This window comes from Barbatula barbatula (genome assembly GCF_947034865.1).
Source record: "Barbatula barbatula genome assembly, chromosome: 9".
NCBI classification, from domain to species: Eukaryota; Metazoa; Chordata; class Actinopteri; order Cypriniformes; family Nemacheilidae; genus Barbatula; species Barbatula barbatula.
In genome coordinates this window covers 5,292,931-5,314,839 of record NC_136772.1, presented here as the reverse complement: position 1 = coordinate 5,314,839, position 21,909 = coordinate 5,292,931, and the positions used below count along the sequence as shown (strand labels likewise).

The following is a 21,909-nucleotide window of genomic DNA, read 5'->3' as shown; positions in this document are numbered from 1 at the left end:
CTGCATGCTGGTCCGTTCATATCCATGCCATCACTTCATCACTGAGTTGGTATGTGTGTCTCATCTCAGTTGCTGCTGTTTGAAAATGCAAGTTCATTTGACCAAGAGCTTTGCCTTTCTGTGTGGTGGTTGGCCTGGCAAACATTTATACAATGAATAACAGTAATAAAATACAATGCAGACTACTTGAGCTTTGCTTTCAGCTTTGAAGATGGAAGAGGAGAGGACAGATCCCATTGGCATGGACTTCACTGAATCTGCAATGCATCTAGATGATCTCCCATCCTATGAGAGTCTTGCCAGAGACAAAGATATGCTAGAAAGCCCCTTTGCTAGAACATACCCCATGGAGGATTTTGAACTGCCTCCAAGTGGCCTGGGTCATGCCAAAGAACCTTTAGAAGCTCCATTGGAAAGGCCTGATGGGCAAAGTTGTGACCTGATAGAGCCTTTAACCGAAAAAACATGTGACTTCAGCAATATAAAGGAGACTGAATCAGGGCATGCACAAGACAAACAAATGGAAGTCACAGCCATTGCAAAACCTGATGAACTAGAGGGGAACATGAAGGACAAATCTGGAATGTCTGCTTATTTTGAGACCACTACAATTAAGACAGATGCTGCTGGTTCTCAAGGGGAAGGGTATTATGAGCTGAGTACTACATCAGAGGAGAAAGACTCTCTTGGTAACCTCCCGCTTCCTGAAATCAGCTACAGTACCCTAGCTCAAACACCTTTGGTTATTGAGTCCTTGGAAGTCAAACCAGATCTTTCAAAAGGCACTGAGGACACATTAAAGACTACTTCACCGGGCGACAGAAGAGACGACTGCAGGCTGTCTCCTGGAAAACTAGCTTTAGAGCAGAGAAGCTACTCTTTGAACATCACAATTGGTGCAATGGATCATGACGTCCAAGGGCGACCCAGGAACTTCTCTCCATTAGCTACCGACATCATGTCTCATACTTGCGGGAGCCTTGACGAATCTGCTGATTATCTTCCTGCCACCACTCCCTCAGTCGATAAAATACCTCCATTTCCTTCTCTGATCCTGGAGACAACTACTCCATCATCTCCACATGCCCAAACCACAGTCAGTGATGGAAATAAGAGTCCACAAGCTGAGTCCCCAGAATCACCTGTCCAAGCTAAGGGCTTTTACAAGAATGGCACAGTCATGGCCCCAGATCTGCCTGAAATGTTGGATCTGGCCGGTACGCGATCAAGGCTGACCTCAGACAACGCTGATCCAGAGATTTTGAGGAGGAAGTCTGTTCCTATGGACATGACTTCAATTGTGAGTGATTCCTTAGCACATTTACTGAAAGGTGACCCAAGTCAAATGGCCGCAAAGAGGGAAATGCAACTGGAGGAGCAAGGATATTGTGTCTTTAGTGAATACTCTGGTCCTATGCCATCCCCTGCAGATGTCTACAGTCCAATGGATACTTCTCCTCAAATCTTTAACACTGTGATTTCAGAGGAGAAGGAACTTGGTTTTGTTGCAGGTGAAATGGAGTGTCTGTTGTCTGATGATCTGAAGACAGAAGAGTTTGTTGCACCACAGGGAAAAGCAGAAGAAGAAATGCAAAGTAATGAAGATTCCTTTGAAAAAGAGAGTGCAATTGCCGAAAAATCTACTACTGAGACTAGGCAAGATAAAGTTGATCCCTTCAAGACTGAAACTTTGCAAGAAATTAGTGTAACTTTACCTAAAAATGAGAAAGAACACTTAGGCAAGCAAGTTGAAACTTTTATTACCCCAAAGGTGACGGTTACTCTGGAAGAAGCAAAGCCTGACCTTGATGCTAAACTTGCAGCTGAAACCGAAGCCGAAATAGCTGATTACGAGAGGCAAATACGCAAATTAGAAATGGAGGACCGGCCTTTAAGCATGGAGGAGGAAAGAGAGCTCCAAGAGCTCCGGGAGAAGGTTAAGAACAAACCAGACCTTGTTCACCAGGAAGCCTATGAAGAGGTTGATGCAGAAGACGTTTACCAACTCACTGGAGTTGCGAAAGACAGGATTGCCAGACCTCTCAGACCATCCCCAGCGTCTTCAGTAGAAAGTACTACAGAGGAGGAGAAAATCCATGTCGTTGAATCTGAAAAACCTAAATCACCAGAGGTTTTAAAAGCAGATCCTAATAGATTATCTCCTGTTGGATCTTTCGAAAAGTATTTTAGAGAGGAGAGACCTTCTGAGCAGGAGGTAAAGCAGAAAGACACCGTGGAATCTCTCAAGGAGAAAGCTGTTGAGGAGCAACCCCCACCAGCTCCTTCAAAGACAGAGGAAAAACCTACTGAGCAACATGTAATTCAGAAAGATACTATCGTGGAGCCCCTTGAAGAAAAACTTGTGGAGGAGCAACCTCACCCAGTTCCTTCAGAGACAGCGGAGGCGCCTATAGACACCACTGTTATTGAAGAAACTGAGGAAGATGTTGAGGTTGCCGAGGAGCCTGAAGAGATCATGCCAGAAACAAAACCAGCGCTGGAGGAGAAAACAGTGCCAGAGAAAGCGGAGCCAGCTGAGATTGCTTTAGAGAAAGATGAGGTTAATGTTGTCGAGAGTGAAGAACTGGAAGAGGAAGTCTCGGAGGGAGCCAAGGCAGCAGAGGACATTGTTGAGTCTCGAGCTGCAATTGAGTCAGTTGTGATGGTGGAAGATGATTTCATTACAGTGGTGCAGACCATTGATGAAGGTGAGGTCTCTGGACACAGTGTACGCTTCTCTGCACCCACTGAGGAGGAACGTCCACAACTCCTCGCAGAAGAAGAAGAAGAGGAGGAGGACTCAGTGGAGATGGCACAAGAAGTAGAGATGGAGGCTGCCAGTCTAGAAGAAGTCGTAGATGTCCCAGAGCAAGCTGAGCCTCCAGTTTGTCCAGTTAAAGAGATAGAAATACAAGAGAGCGAGGCACCTACTCAAAGCTATGATGACTACAAAGATGAAACTACCATTGATGACTCCATTTTAGACAGCTCCTGGGTGGACACGCAAGGTGCAATTTTCAGTTTTCAATAAATTATCTCTTTTGCATTCAACTTTTTAGAAGTATTTAAGTAAGCTTGTTATCTTAGGTTTAATGTAGCAACAACATTTGGAAATAAGCTAATTTGTTACAATACAATTAGTCAGTTTCACTGTCTGATAAGGTCCATGCATGTTCACAGGCTTGTGTAAGAGTGCCTGTTTCACCTCCTTTGTTCAGCAGACGATGATAAGAGCTTAGCAACTGAGAAGATTGAGCCTCTACCCAAAGCCAGCCCTGTCAAGAAACCGCATGCAGAGAAACTGATCAAACAGAAAACTAAGGGCAGCAGGGTCAAAGGACGAATCATGACCCCTGAGCGTAAGCATGTCCGCAAGGAGTCGGTGCCCATCCAGAAAGAGGAGTTAAAGAAGAAAAAAGGTTCCTGAGACTGCTCACATACTTTTTCATATATCATTTATGGTATACAATGCTTTCAGCATGTTACCAACAACGTTTAAAGACTGTTTTCACATTCATGTACAGTATCACGTTTAACACTTAGCATTGTTAAAAAAATTTACATCTGAAAGTGCATTAAATTTAAGTAAAATTGTTTGCAAATATTGTTCATTTTCTTTCTCGGATCAAACATCATCTCTTTGAGTTTTTCTCTATGACTTTGTTGTTACACCAGGCCTTTATTATAAGAAAAACTGATCATTTAAGGAACATGACTGTATCACGACATCCATTTTCCTGAATCTCTCTGCAGCTGTGATTGTCCTTGATTCTGTTTCTTCCTCTTATAGCTGTGATTAAGAAGCCTGATTTCACAAAAAAATCTGATATTCAGACGTGCTCCCCTTCGCGGAAGGGTGTTGTAAAGACTACCGTAAGGCATCCTAGACCTACCCAACATCACGCGTTTGTTAAGCGGAAACCCACAGGTGATCGCCGTCACAAGTAGCTGATCTGCAATGTGGCTGACAAATATAGGCATCAGCATGCGGTTTTTCCATTGGTGATTGTGTGTCATTTTACTTTTTTACACATTTTTTTGTAACAAATTGTGTTGTATTATTTACCATTATTGCAGTATTTGTAATGAGACATGTTTTTCCATGTTTATGTAATGTTTTATTTTCTCATATCTTGAACTTTCATTTTTTGTCTGCATGTATTTTCTCTGTTTATTTGCCCCAGTTTTTATTTTTATTGCAGTGCTTATTATCAAATATTGTGAAAATGTGGTGCGTCCATTCACCGTGTTTGTATACTGTACAGTATGTATTGGGGGGGGGATTTTAAAGGTTGTCCTTCAGACTTAAATATCTCAGACAATTATGAGGAGTAGCATCAGTGTTTCTCTAGTTACTATTTTACTGCCCTTGTGTTGGTTGCCAGGGAACTGATGGTTTGAAGGAGTTCTTAGCTCTTGGTAAAGAGACATGGCCTTCACCTGACTGGAGGAAAGAAACTTATTGTGCAAAAATAAAGTTCTTTTGTTAGCTCTTTGAGATTGAACTGCATTTTATGTTGGACATCTAATGCATTGCTGCAACAGTCCAATTTGACTCTACTGGAAAGTATCTTATGTAATACAGTTCATGTTTGAATTCTGTATTATTCTGTGCCAAATTGATTCAGAGGGATTTCCAGCAGATACAAATATTTAGTTGTATAACAGTTTCATTTGAGAATATTAGAGAATATTGACTAGTCAGTATTTCTCATCTTTATCATCTTGTTTTGTCTTTGTCTCACTCATTGCAGTATCTGCAGATGGACGACTGCCCTTCAGTGTGGCCAGGCACTCCAGAGATCGGGCATCTGTAAGTCCACCTCCATGTCCGATGGAAATCTAATGTACTTACACAAGTGCTAATTCAAGGGAGAAATTATCTTATCTATTTCCAGTTGATAGTTATCTAGTTAAATATATACAGTACTTGTCGGTTAAAGACTTAAACAGAGGTACCCAAATGAAAAGGAGCTACAAGTCTCTGTGGAGTTTAAAAAAATCTTTGCATTGTCCGTTCTTGCCATCTTCTGTGTATTATGTTTACATGACATTGGTGTTTCATTGTTTCAAGGAATATTTGAAGAGTTGGGTTAAAATACGAGATTACAAAAATTCAAAAATAATGTTTTGTTATTGTGCAGTCCAAATAATATAAATCAAACTGCAGTTGGTTTGTTTTGATTTTAGCCACAATAGCTCTAAAATACTGCTAACTAACACAATAAAAAAACAATAAAATCATGTGAACATAATAAAAAACATGATTGAAATTGTATTATTAGTTATCTCGTTTTGGAACCAAACTCTTTATTTAAACCAAAAATGAAAATACTGGCATTATTTACTAATTCGCATGTCAGTTCAAACCCATGTGGTGTGTAAATGACCGTTTTTGGGTGAATTATTCAGTGTTTTTTAAAGAAATGTATTTGATCATAAACCTTGAATTCCCAAATCTGTGGATGTTGCTCATTTCATTTGGTTAAACATTCAAAAGTGGTATATCATTTTCTCTGTGTGTTTGGTTTCATTATAACCCATTACATATTTCATGTTTTGGTTTTTATCCTTGTGCATGAATCCTTCATGTCAATGTCCTCTCATCCTAGACCTCCAATTCCACAACACTAACAAAGATCCCCACCTCTAAAATGCGGGCAGCGGCCTTGGTGCCAGCCCGACCTTACTCCGTCTGCTCTTCCAATAAAAACAATCCAATGGGGAAGGGGGATCTTAATGAGCCCCGCCCTTCTTCAGCGGGTCCACAAGTTTCGGTAAACGTACTTGTAGTTAAGGTAAGCAGGGGACGAACTAGTATAACTAGTTCTACTAACTAACGAACATAGCGAACGAGTTGTTTTTTGTGTGAATATGTATATTGATCGTTTTTAACTTTACAGACATTTTAACTGGAATAATATCTCTGTCCTCAGGATGGTGGGTCTCGGAGCCCAGAGAAGAGGTCGTCCCTGCCACGGCCAGCATCTATACTTACTCGCCGCCCGCATACAGGTGAACATGAGGAGAGTTCCACTTCTATCACCAGCTCTGGGTCCACGGCACCACGCAGGCCAACATGTAAGGATCGCTCTATCTATTTATTCTTTCACATCTCTAGGTACCTCAGTATGTTTCTAGGTAATTGTCTGTTACTCTCTGTTTCTAACCCCCTTTTTTGCTTTTAATACTATAAGTGGTATAGGAAATTCAAAACAACCAACCATGGTTTAAGCTTTGTAGTTGAGAGTATTGTGTGATAACACTGTACAGCCATTAAAATATTATATAAGTAATATGAAGGCATTTTATTAATTAATAATTCATATTGACGTAATTATAAAGTGATGCTTATTGGTGAATTTCAATTGTCAGACATGTAACCGGTTGTTAAATGCATATCCTTACACATGATAAAAAATAAACAAAGTCTGAGAAGTGTGACATTTAAAAGTAAATACATTACATTAAATAAAATATACCAACACTATCTGTAGTGCAGCCAAGTCTCAAGACTTAAAGCAGCGTGATCATAAATGATAGAATCTGTGAGAGATATTTTTCTCAGATGCTCAAATTCTTACTCGACCTACCAATACATATTTTGATCAATTTTAGCTCAGTTTTATGCTATGATCCCTGTAAAGCTGTAATCTGCAACAGGTCTTTTCTCAAGGTGCCTGAAGAACACGGAGGTGCTGCTGCTAAGTATTTGTTTGTACACAGTAATTTTCTGTAGTATAAAAAGATGGTATAAAAGACATCGGTTTCATCTCTACACCAGAAACTTTTATAACCCATTTTCCCCCTGCTCCCTATCTGTAGCGTTCCGTACTGAAGTCAGAGCAGAGCACAGGACAGGCAGGTCTGCTGGTATGACAGGTATAGAGTATTGGTCCTGACTCTTTAACCCCGTTTATCATCAGTCTTCCATTCCGGCCATCTTGTGCAAGGTTACAGTCATCATGAGAATACAGTGTCAACTAAATTCTATTCACCTCTGTTGCATTTATGTTACAGTTTGAGAACCATTGGGTTACAGCAATGTGACCTTGAGGTTTTAAAACTTTTTACTTTTTTAAAAGTGAATGACTTTAATAGGCATTGTTAATTTTATTTTCCCATTATGTCCATCCTACATTTTTTTGCTGCGTTTTTAAGTACAGTTTTGTTATCATATTCTGAATTTTATTAGTGATGAGATTTCATTTTTTGTTCTTTCTTTTTCGTCATCATAATTTTTTGTCATCATTCAACAACATTATCTGATTTTAATATGTAAATAAAAAGTACAATTGTTTCTTAATCAGCATTTTTGGTCGCTTTTCAGACCAGATGTCTTAACCTTTAAACAAGATATATTTACTTCTTGAGTGGGAAGGGGGAAAAATACTGATTAATATTAAGTTTAGAATTTTATATTATAACATAATATAATATTCTGAGGTTATTTTGTAACTAGCTGTTCTGTCTGTCTCTAAAGGCACAGAAGCTGCTCGGTCCCGCTCTGTTGGAAACTCCACATCCCGCACGCCCGGCTCAACTGCCATCACTCCTGGCACCCCTCCAAGTTACTCCTGCCGTACCCCAGGGACACCTCGTACTCCGGGCACCCCTAAATCCCTCAGTTTGCTGTCCCAGGAAAAGAAAGTGGCCATCATCCGCACACCTCCAAAATCCCCTGCCACTACACCCAAACAGCTGCGCATCTTAAACCAGCCGCTTCCTGACCTCAAGAACGTCAAATCCAAGATCGGTTCCACTGACAACATCAAGTACCAGCCCAAAGGGGGCCAGGCAAGTCCTCAACTGACGCTAATAGCCAATGAGTTGCTCTCTTTTTGCTGTTCTTATGCTTCTCCAGGGAAGGCACACCCTGGTTCTTTCAAGCATCCTTTAATGTGTCTCACAATTGTGTTTGCATGTGTCAATTCTCTTTTTAAAACCTTACAGTTTCAAAATACAGATGTCACCAGTGTTGTATTCTTCCTATATCTTCGATGCCCTGGTATTGTAAAAGGTTTATTTTTCCATGAGGAATAGAAAGCGAGAACGCTGCATGGGCTTGTGAAATAGACATCCCTGTGTTTTTGGGTCATCTCAAGCAAACTTGTTGTAATGATGTGAGCGTAGAGTGTGTGTCGGACTATTTGTTTAAGCCGAGTTTGTGGCTGAATGCAACAGTGCACTAACAAGATTCTCAGCCAGAAGAAAGAGGGGAAGTGGAGAGGGATGAAGGAATTCGGAAGTTACTACACACTTGGGCGAGAGCTGGAAGCGGCAGGGATAAATGCGTTGCTGTATCTTGAATATTCTCAGTCAGTGTCCGTTATTAAAAAAATAATTTTCAAGAGGGAATATTTTAGGGGAGACTTTCAAAGTAAAGCAGTGACAAGACAAAGTCCTCCCTGAATATTTTTGGAAACAACACCGCAAAAATGAAGCTTTCATTATTCGCTATAATTTTGATGTCATATCTACAGTACAAGGTTAAATAGGAATTTTTTTTATTTATATATTAAAAACAGGGTAGAAACTAATTTGCACCTGGTTTTGGTAAGAAATAAATAAAAAAATCAGTGCCTCAGGATGGTAAAATATGACTTCTTATAAGTTAATGATGATCAATGAAATCTCATAATTTTAAAGGTTGTCACTTACAACCTTGATAAATCTTTTGGTGAATTTAGTTGAAAGTGTATATATTTGCAGCGTCCTCTCATAGTTGAAGTGCACTCAGAGAGTTCAGTCTGGGGCATCAGAGACACCCTAAGGAGGGGGCGAGTTGTATAACCGGTGCCGCAGCCTCTGTCTGTCTGGACCCAAATGCTCACTGACCCCTGGATGACAGAGACTGTCTCCTCAAACATAATGACTCAGAAAAGGTCTAAGAGACGGTGACAAGAGTCACAGTCATTCAGGGTTGAATGACCGGGCATGTGGCGGCCACTGCCACTCTTTGTTTGCCCAAGGGTGAAAATGGGTACGAGTGCCATGTCTGTGCCTAATAACATATTATGTCTACTAAGGTTCATTGAGGCAGATGGGAACAACACTGAGATCTCCAGGGAGGGAAATGTTTCCATGTGGATGATTTTTAGGCAATGTATTGTTGCACTTCATTGTACTGTTGCACTGTAGGTATTAGATTTATTTAACTGAAATTGACTTATAATATTAGTAGTATTTCTACCCCTTTACCTATCCTTCTTACATGGACAGTTCACCCAAAAATGTTAATTCTGTCATCATTTACCCACCCTCAAGTTTTTCCAAATCTGTATAAATTTGTACACATGCTTGTAACCAAAAAGGTATTGGCCATCATTGGCTGCCATAGTAGTAGAAAGTGCCCTAGAACTGTTTGCTTTCCAACATTCTTCAAAATATATATTTATGTGTTCAACAGAAAAAAGCAATTTTTCTTACTATGGAAGTCAAAGGTGACCAAGAACTGTTTGGTTGCCAGCATTCTTCCAAATATCTTTGTGTTTATCTGAACAAAGAAATTTGTCTACAGATTTGAAACAACTAGAGGGTGAGTAAATGAAATAATTTTTGGCATGCATGTGTCTTTGTTGAACTTTCACCATGTGACTGTGACACAGCTTGAAGAGTTTATGTTGAGTTAAGAACTTTAAATGACTTCTGTATCTCCTGAGACCAAACTGGCTCTGACTCCAGTGAAGCGATCACCAGCAGCTGTCTCCCTTTCTGAAAGCCATTCATCTGTTCATTGTTCTCCATCATCCCCTCTCCATCAGTATTTCACAGATTTCATTCAGTTTTCTCCATTCCCACCCTTCGCAGTCTCAGTAGACTGGTGTTTGAGTGTGTGTGTGTGTGTGTGTTTAGGATATTTTAATAACATGAGCTATACAGTTAAGGTTCCCAACCATCCTGTACATTAATAATGGATGTTCATTCGGTGTTAAAGCACATAATTATGTTTCCATATGGGGTTCAGTTTCTTACACCCAAAACCCCAATGAAAATACAGTTTAAGCTTGTTTTGGAACATGTTATCTTTTTTAACTGGCTAAAGATGGCCATTAACTTTTTGACCAATTACACGGTTCCAAAAACTATGTATACTGTAGCTGATATGACTTGCTGCCAGCTGTTTTCTCGCTGACACTAGCTGGACCACTTACAAAACATGAGTCACTTTCGAATACAATTGTCAAAGTTAAACATTACGTTTAAGACCGAAAGCCATAAAAGTTGAATATCACACAGAGACGCATTTTCAAAGAACTCGTGTGAGAGCACTCACATTGGCCCAAGCATTACTTCAGTTTTTTACACGGACGCATTAAGTGTTTAAAAGAAATAAACATATAAAGGTTATACTACTGTGTATTTAATATTCATATTTAATATTTAAAGTATTGAATTGACTGTGGCACTTTATAATAGCATTCAAATGCAATTGAATCCGTTGTCTTATCTTTTATACATATTTATTATGTCTTAATTGTCTTTTGCTTACATATCATAGCTGGTCAATCACCACTTGGCACTAGTTATTTGTGCAAACTTTGACTGCTTTTGTGGTATGCGTGAACAGAATCGATTATTTTCCTTTGCTAAAGCTGGCAACCCTACAGTTTCTCATTTTGACCTGCTTCCTGAACCAGCACAGGTCCAAATCCCTATTCCCTAATAAATTAACATTGTAGAAAACATCTGAGGCAGATAAAAGCATGCTATCAGCTCAGCAAACAGGCTGGCATTGAGTGTGCTCTCAAAGGTGTCTGCGCTTCAGTCCTGCAATAACCGCGAAATAGTTTGTGCACCACTCGATGTGTGATCCTGTCAATGTAAGAGCAGTGGTGTGATCACAATGTACTGTAGGATGGGATGTCTTCAGTTGACTCTATTCTCACCCTGCTGCTGCTTTCTGAAACACTAAGATACTAACAGCAGTTTGCCTTTATGGACTATACTTCATCCAATCTGATTCATATAACTGCTTCTTTCTTTCTTTCTTTCTTTCTTTCTTTCTTTCTTTCTTTCTTTCTTTCTTTCTTTCTTTCTTTCTTTCTTTCTTTCTTTCCGTCTTTCTTTCTTTCTTTCTTTCTTTCTTTCTTTCTTTCTTTCTTTCTTTCTTTCTTTCTTTCTTTCTTTCTTTCTTTCTTTCTTTCTTTCTTTCTTTCTTTCTTTCTTTCTTCCTTTCTTCCTTTCTTCCTTTCTTCCTTTCTTCCTTTCTTCCTTCCTTCCTTCCTTCCTTCCTTCCTTCCTTCCTTCCTTCCTTCCTTCCTTCCTTCCTTCCTTCCTTCCTTCCTTCCTTCATGTTCAGTCATACTAGAAGATTCTTCTTATATTTGAACTCTCAATATTTTAAATTACTTACTATATATTAGAAAATATGAATAATACATACCAAATATACCTAAGATATATTTCATATATTTTACCGTTGTACACCGTGTCTACACTGGACGCAACAAAAGACAATAGAGCGCATTAAAAAACCATTATAATTATAAATCTTTAACATTTTTGCAACAATCTTTGCAGCGCATCCAGTGTGGACAAAATTTAAAAATTTGAATGTGTTTTAATGCACTCTTTTGACTTTTGTCACATCCGGTAAAGACACAGTGTTATAGGTTTTTAGGTTAAATTATCATTTTTTTTTCATTCTGTGAACTGCTAATTTGCAGAAAATAAAAACTGGAGATGGAAAAAAAAATTCAGACGTCAAATCCTGCAGAGAAAACAAGTTCATGATTACTTTAAAACAATGCAACAGTAATATTCGTTCATGTATTCAGGGAAAAAAGTGATAACCTGGATTTGTATCACAGTTTTCATGTGTCTTGTCATGTTGTCAGTCTTTCACGTCGTTGTTGGATAACTTTCTCACTCCTGAGGTTTGATTTAGTCAAAAACCAACAGACTCTAGACTGGAAAAACCACAATACAGCAAGAAATGGTCTCTTCATTTTTTCCTCTCCCTATTCTTTGAGGCATACATACAGTCACTCTCTTTAACTAGTCGGCCAGTCAGCAGTTTAATGTTTACATTATATAATTGACTCACCATAAACCACACAGCATCAGCAGTCTTGCTGTTATTAGTCAGGCTAAAGCTGTTTTGACAGTGTGTGAGTGATAAAAGGTCTGAAGGGATGATGCTGGTCAGAATTAAATGTGTGCATATCTCCATTTCTACATTCACGCTGCTTGCGAAATCAATAATGATCCACTATAGTTTTTCAGCCTCTGAGGTCTGTTCATGCAGAACCATGTTGTATCTTTGGTGCCATTGTTTTTTTAGTATGATTTTGAATATTGATTTGTGTCCATCACCTGTTTGTGCATGTTTGTGTTTCCATCTTCATTAAAAGTGCCACGTATCTTTGTATTTTTTTTTAGATTCAAATTTTAAACAAGAAGCTGGACTTAGGTCACGTATCGTCAAAGTGCAGATCCAAGGATAATCTGAAGCATTCGCCTCAGGGAGGCAATGTATGTATTGCCTTCTCTCTCCCTCTGTCTCTATACTTCTATTCAAAAGCCAGCAGACCTCCACTGGCAGTGTTCTAATAAACATGCATATTTGACTATTATTCTGTACATTAATGAGAGGATATTTCCTAAAAATGAAAAGTCTACCTTTTTCTTAAATGTGGCTGAAATGCGTGTATTTTGTTTATGAAACTTGGTGCTTGTGAATATGGTCGACCATCTCTCTGATGAAGCTTGTTGACTTTTTGAATTTCATCTTAAGAATAAGAAGAGATTCCAAAGCAAAACGACCTGGAATGCATGAAAGTACAGGTTGAATAAAACCTTGGGTAAAAGTGTTATGAAATGCATGAAGGTAAATGCAGAAGGTGTTTTATGAAAGTAACATAATTATGGACAGCCGTTGTGGAAGGAGAACAGACTTAAGGTGCATTAAAATATACCCTTTAGGCCTCTTGCTAGCTTTTAGAACAGAGCTGTTGTCAGTCTTTTATTCCCAACTGTGCACATTGCTTTTTGAAATGTCTTGACAGTGTTTTAGAAATGTCAGAGCTGACATCTGCTGCGTCATGTCTGTACTTCAATCAGATTAGCCTTTTCTGTCACAGCAGGGGGTTCATTCAGTTCACGTCACAGTGAAGTTATAATGACCACCGTGTTTCTAAGGGTCAGCATATGATATTTACTGAAACATTGTAAAGATACTTTGGCGTTTGTTTAAAACTGGGTCGATACCCGACCTGTTCGCTGTTTTTATTTGTGGAATACAGAAACAGAATTTTGAAGCTTTTCACACGGTGCCCATTTTTCCTCCTTGTTCATGGTGATAGTGATACGATATGCTTTTTGAAATCGATGGAATGGATTTGGAATAGACACATTCATTTAGTGTTTTCTTTATATGTGCATACATCTTCTCTTTCAAAGCTTTTTATAGATATTAGATAAGCTCTTGTTTAGTGGTTGAAAAGTCATAACAGTCCTTATGACTTTTGAATTTGCGTTGTTTTTAAAAGTCGTCCTAGATAGTTAAATGACTGTTGAATGACAAACAATTGGAAGGGGTTATTATTCATTTATTTGTGCGCTTACATATGGTTCCTGCTGAGAGTATACTGACTTGTTTAGTTTCTTGGTCATTTACATAATATTTTTTGGTCTCTGCAGTTGCATGGAAAGATGAATACATTTTTTTTGCTCAACTTTTAGATAGCATTTCGATGAACACTAGTATAAACATTGTGTTTTAACTGGTCCCGGCTGGTATTCCACCTGCTGTCAAATTGACCTCTAATGGTTGTAAATGTGGTATATGGTGTTCCTCACAGGTGCACATTCCGACTAATAAGATTGACCTAAGTCATGTGACCTCTAAGTGTGGATCATTGGACAACATCCGCCACAAGCCAGGTGAGTGTGCTAATGGGTCCTAGAACCTCAAAGCATCACACATTGGAATATTTGCTGTCATGCAGATCTCATTTTAAGCATTTACTGCCTGACTGACTTTTTACATGGCACATCAGTGCCATCTATTGGTCAGATTTTCTATTGCTTGCTTCGCTGTGATTTTAAATGCTGAATTTAGAAACGATGTAAGATTTTCTAACTAATAAAAAAATATTTACAAATTCAGTTATTATTTATTCATCTTTATTTTTTCAAGCAATGTTATAAATCGTCACACAACCTGGATATTTTTCATAATGACATTGGTTGATTTGCTTAATACAACGGGCAGAATGCAGAAGGGGATTTAGGAGCTCTTCTGTTGTGGTGAGGTAATTATGACATCATTTAAACTGTATTGTTTTCTTTCATCACTCTATGTCCTAGGGGGCGGTAATGTGCGGATTGGGAGCGTGAAGCTGGACTTCAGAGAAAAGGCCCATGCAAAGGTGGGTTCACTCGACAATGCCCACCACGCTCCTGGAGGAGGACAAATACAGGTATGCGTTTTAAAAGCAGCATGTAAGCTCACAGGAAGTAAACTCTAATACACAATACGTCATGACCCGTTATTCACGGAAGTCTCATAGGGACAGTTCACCCAAGCAGCTTCTGTCGATATTTACTCACCCTCATGTCATTCCAAACCTAATAACTTTCTTTAATTTGCGGAACACAAAAGGAGATATTACTCGGAAAAGCCTTAGTCCCCATTCTCTTCTTACGTTCTGACGTTCCACAAAAGAAAAAAAAGGGTTTGGAAAAAGGGTCAGCAAATCATAACGGAATTTTCATTTTTGGATGAACTTTCTCTCTAAATGACCATTGCCGTCTTGCCATTTCTTTCTAAGATCGAAAGCCATAAGCTGTCGTTCCGGGACACGGCAAAAGCACGGGTGGATCACGGGGCGGAGATTGTGATTGAAACGGCTGGGCTGTCGGGCGGAACCTCCCCCCACCGTCACAGCCACCTGTCCTCGTCCGGAAGCATCAACATGCTTGAGTCGCCACAGCTGGCCACACTGGCGGAAGATGTGACCGCCGCCCTGGCTAAACAGGGCTTGTGAATCCCCACCTCAATGTCTAGTAACGGCCTCTGTTCAATATATCTGCTCAATCCACAATAATCCCCTTCAGTGGTTTAATGGTTGGCACAAGCTCCCTCCGGTATTTATGGAAGACACTACATTCTCTTTCCATACATCTCTATAAACTCTTCATTCAGCTCTTCAACAGCCTCGCAGAACCCTGTTGTGACTTCACCTACGAAACGGAAAAAAATGAATTTCTCTGTTTATCTTTTGTTCATTTTAATGAATAATGACTTAGCTAGAAAGGTACCAGTGCTTTTATTACCCACGTTACATGTTTTTATGATTGTGTATAGACAGTGGGCCTCAAATTCTGAGCTAGGGTCAGCTTTGGGTGTGTTGTGTTATGTCGGTTGGCAGGACCATGAGTCTGAGTTTCACACCGAATAAGGTGAGATGATTCCATGCTGCACGTTTTTTTGCCCCATTCAGTGCATGGACTTTAAAACACACATCTCAATGCAAGTCACCTAAACTCAAACATGATATATGATATAAGGGAATATATTTAAATAAATACACAAGCTGTCGACATCTCATGCGCAATTGAACAGGGAAAAAAACAGTTACTTCTTCGATAACGTGTTCAATTGCATTATTAAATAAAAACCTAGATAGAATGGCAAGCATGTATTCTAGTACACAAAAGAGGCTATTTTCTATTTCAAGGGATTTTAGAAAGTGATTTGCTGAAACATTGGATAAAATGAACACATCATGTTTTGTAGACACTAGTGATAATGTTAAGCTTGTATATTATTTAAAAAAACTGGATCGACGTTGCCCAAGAGGTCCTTGGTACAACCCTGCCTTTGCTCTTGTTAAGAAAACATTGCTTCTGTGGATCTTTGTTGGTAAATTTGTGCTTTGATTTACTGTACACCTGACAGCTACATCACAAACAGTGTTATGTTAATAAAACATACAATGGACAAGAACTGTAGGAACGTGAATGATGGAAATACCAACGCAACTATGCGTCGGGTATAAAACTGCTTTAAATCTGTTGTCTTGAAGTGTGAACCGCTTACCGCCATCTTTCAGAGGAAAGATGTAAGTGGGTCTTTTGTATTAGCATCGGGAGTGATGGGTGTTGCTGGTCCTCATTTTATTCTTAAATGAAGGCAGCAACTATTTGGGCAGCTTAGTTTGGTCACCCTTGGGCCCTGTGTTTGTCTGTTGAATTCTGCTTGGATGCTTATTCTTTGTCGTGCGAGTGAATTTGAAAGCGGAAAAGGAAACGCAATGCAAAACTTTAATGAAACAAACCTAAAAAAGGATACTCACTCAGCTTGCATCTGTTTGAACACAGTACTCCAGTATATTTTTTCTCGTCATTTGTGGTTCTCCCCATTTTCTCTAGAACAGCTGTCATTTGTAGGCTTCTGTGTTTCTTGCCCCCCGAGCCTTACCCACCCTGCCCTTTTTCCCACAGCTGCTGTAAATGTATTTAAAAGGTCACATAGATGTATGCAGTTTTTCTCCTGTTGGTATGATACGGATTATAATTGCCCTTAACAGTTATGACAATAAAAAAATACAGAAAATGAACAAAACATTGGACGACTCTGATTTCTTTGTGCTAGAGTCTTCGTACAGATGTGGATTGGAGAAAGTCTAGATTTTTTCATTTATTGTTGTTGTTTTGTATAATTTTCTATGTACAGCAGGCAAAACACCATAGAGATCTTCCCATGGGTAAGTGTTGTTCTTAGCCACAACATGAAGAATATTCACTAACAATTGTAATTCACATAACCATTCTGCCATATACTGTATATAGATACTGGTATAGCTTCTTATGCCTTTAAGGGACCATTCACCCAAATATAAAAAAATGTCAAAATTTTTTCACCCTCATGTGGTTCAAAACTTGTATATAACTTTTTCTTCTGCGGAACACAAAAGATAATATTTTATATTATATATCACTGTAAGTGTGAAAGGCAAGTAATGCCACTGCCACTTACCTGTTTTCTCTTTTGTCTTCTGTAGCGAGGGTAAGATTATTAATTACTACAATGCTTGTACTTTGTGAAAAGTTTATTATGATAAGTGACAGAGGCGAAAAATAAATTAAGACTCTGGGGAAAGGGGAAGGGGGATTTGCAGCCAGTCCAGTTATGGCAGTATATTTTAGCACCTTTGACTTTGCGATCCAGGCAGTGAGGGGTCAAGGGGTGATTGTCAGATTTTTTTGTGTGTGGCTATGATGACCCCCTCACACCCCATCACCCCTCACAACAGTTTCGCAATGGAGCCGCTTGTTCCGGCACAAAAAAAGCGATTGCTGGAAAATATGAATGGTGTCCAAAAATGGACAAAAAAAAAACAGGAGTCAAGTGGAAAAATAGGAATAAGGCATACCAAAACCATTGTTTATAACTAACAGTCCATATTCCTTTTATCCGTTTCTGAGCTGGTTTTGGAAACATTGTGTGGATGTCCTGACATCATGGAATCTGGAGAAATGCTTCCGTTTCCTCCCAACTCCGACATCTTACACAGACATGATGTGTTTGACGAAAGCTATTCAGAAAGAAAGATCGAGAAGGACACGTCTATATGAACTGTGCATAGAACTATAGAACAACAAAAATGGACAATGTGTACCCAATTGAAATTGCAGCTAAACTGTTAGATGTGAAAGATGTGCAATGCTCTGAGAAAGGGGCATGCTGGACTGACCCTCATAATTCACACAGCCATTTTCATCCTCTTGGCCTTGCATGAGAGAATCGATCTCAGTTTCAGTCATTTTCTCACCTGTAGGAGAAAGGAGTCGGAAAAGTTACTGAAATGTTAAATCTATTGCTATTTAAACAAAACCAGATTGAGATAAAAACATGGTACATAGTAATTTCTGTATATGTGAAAAATAAAAATATAAAAAAAACCATACAAATTTGGCCCCTTACCCAATGTTGACAAAACAATACGCAGCTCAGCGCCCATAACGGTTCCATTGCCCTCCTTGTCGAAGACGCGCAGACCCTCAACGTAGTCTTCATGTGTTGCCTTGTTTGGGCTGTTGACCACATACTGCAGCATGGGCAGGAAACCCTCAAAGTCGACTCTCTTGTTTGCCATATCTATTCAGAAAGGTTAGGGTGAATGAATGGGAGGTGAAGAGCAGATTCAATAATACGTAATGCTGCACGTGATACTAGTTCCACACCAATTCTAGTTTAAGAAGCAGGTGAAATATAATATTGAAAATTCCTGTCATTAGGTCATTTGAACTAACTTGCACTATTGGAAAGTGGATGTTATAAATTCAGTTTTTGCCCTTACCATCAGCGCTGGGGTTGCCGAGGATCTTTGAGACGTCTTTGTTGGTTGGGTTCTGTCCCAGTGCACGCATGATGTCTGCAATCTGATTGAAGGATACTTTGGTGTCACCAACTCGGTCAAAAAGTCCGAAGGCCTCTTTGTAGTCTTAAATGATGACAAGATTGTTCAGTAAAAGGTGAAGTGTAGCATGTCTGCTAATTTTAAAAATAAGTTTGCAAATAGATATTTAGAATATCGGCTTTTGTGACCCATTCCAAAAAACAATCTGACATTTTACACTTGGATAGGACAATATTTTTTAACATAAAGTAACTTTAGGCACTATGAATACCTGATGATTTCAAATATGACTATAAATGATTTCAACTACAACTATCGACTTTCAACTACTATGAAGATTCAAATATAAGATTGATTGCTATTGGGATACATTCGATAGAGAAGCTCCCTTAAAAGTTCCCTTGAAAAAACCCATCACATTAATGCTGCTAGTTTCAACAGACAGCTGTGCGTGTAGCGGTTGAGAATCACTACATAATCACTAACCAATCCTTGTTATTTCTATGAACTCTATGGGTTTTGGGTCTGTTAGCACACTGGAAGGTTATCTGCTGAAAGATTAACGGCTTTAATCTGATTTCCGCTCTAAAACAGCTGACAGCTGGAGGAGACATTCAAAGAGTCGACCTGGAATTGATATGCTCTCCCAAGAATATAACTCCCTCCATATAAAGGCACCATCGTGGGAGTCCAAAATGCTGACTGGGGTGTAATTCACACCCAGGCTGCTGAAATGCAGCCCCTCAATGGGCACATTCTTGCGCGTAAAACGCAGCCCATGACAATGATGCACATTTACTGTGAAGATGCATTGTACTGGTTGATCTTTTGCCTCAATGTAAGAACATTTTGTTATTTGACAAAGATGTCTTACTTTAAACCAATGTTCCAGACATAAATGATCTAATAACAATCAAATAAATGTACTTTTTCTCAATATTTAGGGGCCTGTAAACTCCCAAACGCTAGTGTTTTAAACAGATTTACTGTATGTAAGGATCAAGAATCGGGGTTTGAATAAATTTGAATCTCACCTTCCGTCTGGTCAGGGCTGAATTCAACCTGGCAGGAAAACAGAGAGTAAATACTCATACAGACTGATCGAATTCATGTTATATCATGGAAAATAATAGAATTGCAGTGATATTTTAATACATTTTGTTTATCAATGTACATTTTTTGATACACTTAAGTGTAAACTTGGTAAAGTCAAAAGTGGATATTTCAGAAGCATGGTACAGATATTATTATTAGCATATAATATGTTTCATTTTACAGCAATTTCATATAATCGCCATCATAGCAAACATATTTATGGAGTGATGTAATTTCCCATTGACGGGGCAAACGCATGGCCTTGAGAAAATTCATCAGGTCACTCTTTTACTTAACCAGGTAAAACGCTCATTGAGATTAAAATCTCTTTTACAAGAGTGACCTGTCCAATAACAATCGCTCCGACAGGTGAGTCATTTGTAAACTGATGCCGTATAAGAAAACAGAATAAAGAGTGTCTATAGATCACAGCATGCTTAATTTAGTCTCTCGGCTGCTTGCAGAACCATAAGGAGAGTTGACTGTAGCTCCATGTTTGGTCATGTGGACCATCTCCACATTTGGTTACACGTTAAAACGCACCCTTGACGTAATGACCACGCTAAGCCAATCAGAAAAGCGCAGGCCCGGCTATCAACCAATCAGAAAAGTTTGATTAGTCAAAACGTTTCTAACTGCGTAAAAAAACGAAAGTACGGAACTATCCGTGGTGCTGAATCATTTCGCCAATGACAGATATTTTCTTGAACAAATATCATATAATATGTTCTGAACAGTGTTTTTTGCACATTAAAAATATTAGAAATAAATCCTAGAAAAGAAATATATCCATCTATAAATCTATCACGATGTTAAACTACAGAAACGGTGTCGTTACCTTCACAGCAGACAGATCTACTGCGGCTGGTTTGGGTGGGGCTTCGGGTTCGGGAGCAGGTGCGGGCTCTGCCTTCTTGGCGGGCTCGGGCTTCTTAGCGTCCTTTTTAGGTGCCATTTTTCAGTAATGTGTTTGTCTGCCGGGAGAATAGCCAACACGGAGTGGACCACAGCTTGGAGGATACTCAGCCCTCTCAAGGTACGTAAAGACGTTTATATACGCGTATAATTTACTTGAGAGTTGATGTCAGACGGACACATGAGCGGATTGGGCCGCTGGGAACAGAAGGGAGGTCTCCCCCTCCACAAAAGGAGATGGGGGCGACGCGTGGTGACAGCTCACAGACGTAAATCTCATTTCGGTTGGAAGACAACAAACAGGCCGTTTTCATTACGACATCGATTGTAATATTGACATTTTAATATGTTTGCAGTGTTAGAGGAAGGGACACACACATCCTACTTGTGATTATCTGAAGACTATGACGAAAAAGAACAGTTCTTGAATATGAATTTGGTTAGGCTTGCCTTGGCTGTCATGGGTTGAAAACCAATGGAATACTCCACACATAGGCTAGCTTGAGTATAGCTTGAATAAAAATGCATATGTGTATGGGGATGTACAGTATATGTAGCATGCAAATGAATGGGCTTGTGTGGAGTCACAGTTTTGGATCCTTTACGTTCTACAGTGTTCCTTTACCCAACAAGGTACACCTCTAATGTTTGGAAATGCCCGCATTTTACTGTAGTCATCAATGATATGAAAGTAGAGAAGCAGATTGTGGTGTCTAGGGTCGCTACAAAAGAGACATCCCTTGCCTAGATTGCAGCCCTGCACAGTATGGCCTTTTATTCAAGGAACTTGTCACTTCTGTTGAGATTTCAACAAGGTATAATAAAAAAAGTCATTGAAGTTCTAGCATTACTGCCATATTATCATGATCCTGCAACCCAATTGAAAATAAAATATGTTGAAAGTTCATGGGGAAGGTACCTACAATGACCACTTCGATTCTGGGTTTTATTGCTCTTTCTCTAGCCAAATAAAAATAGTAACCTACATTCCGATAAGTCTAAATGTCAGCTGCATCACAAGGATGTTACAAAAACTGAGGAATGCCACATGGCAGCAGCTGATACAGCTATAAATACCAGGACAGGTGGTGGTATTTGACCACTTTGTCCAAAGTAAACAAAACAACAACGTTCACTTCAAACCATGCCTGAGGTGGTCTTGCACTTCTTGAAATATCTTGAAGATACTAGAAAAACATTTCTTGACTTTTTTTAAAGATTTATGCCAATGCACAGAATGAATTTTGCAAAGATAAACACTAATTTCAGAAGCCTCAAAGACACCTTAGAGGTGGCGATTTTGTAAAAAAGAATATGAAAAGAGTTTATTTTCTGCTTACTATATTTAAAAACGTGATAAAAGCTCAACCGCATCACGTACACTGCAAACTGTGTTAGTCATGGGTCATCTAAACAAGCAGTGGTGTTTGTTGTGAAGTTGAACTCTGCCAGAATCCAAATTTGTCAGGGTATGAAACGTGGACGTGTGAGCAGACTTGATGAATCGAGACGGAGAGAGAATTCAGAA

At 39.2% G+C, this 21,909-nt stretch overlaps 2 protein-coding genes across 2 annotated transcripts in view; one reads left to right on the top strand and one right to left on the bottom strand.

The window, feature by feature from the left end:
• The window catches only part of map2 (microtubule-associated protein 2), a 73,632-nt gene extending 57,087 nt beyond the window's left edge, over positions 1–16,545 (top strand). The window contains exons 9-20 of the mRNA XM_079464553.1: positions 204–3,008; positions 3,222–3,419; positions 3,791–3,928; positions 4,755–4,813; positions 5,613–5,798; positions 5,937–6,081; positions 6,826–6,882; positions 7,484–7,797; positions 12,385–12,477; positions 13,806–13,887; positions 14,314–14,426; positions 14,778–16,545. Coding sequence (XP_079320679.1) covers positions 204–3,008; positions 3,222–3,419; positions 3,791–3,928; positions 4,755–4,813; positions 5,613–5,798; positions 5,937–6,081; positions 6,826–6,882; positions 7,484–7,797; positions 12,385–12,477; positions 13,806–13,887; positions 14,314–14,426; positions 14,778–14,993 — 4,406 coding nt within the window. The 3' untranslated portion in view covers positions 14,994–16,545. The remainder of the gene's footprint in view (positions 1–203; positions 3,009–3,221; positions 3,420–3,790; positions 3,929–4,754; positions 4,814–5,612; positions 5,799–5,936; positions 6,082–6,825; positions 6,883–7,483; positions 7,798–12,384; positions 12,478–13,805; positions 13,888–14,313; positions 14,427–14,777) is intronic.
• A 51-nt stretch (positions 16,546–16,596) lies between these two features.
• Positions 16,597–20,583, bottom strand: myl1 (myosin, light chain 1, alkali; skeletal, fast). The gene is made up of 6 exons (XM_079464885.1): positions 20,305–20,583; positions 19,406–19,433; positions 18,312–18,455; positions 17,936–18,109; positions 17,706–17,783; positions 16,597–17,546 (listed from the first exon to the last, which is right to left on the bottom strand). Exons 1-6 carry the CDS (start codon positions 20,419–20,421, stop codon positions 17,518–17,520), a joined length of 570 nt encoding a protein of 189 aa, XP_079321011.1. The 5' UTR covers positions 20,422–20,583; the 3' UTR covers positions 16,597–17,517.
• Positions 20,584–21,909: the final 1,326 nt, after the last annotated feature.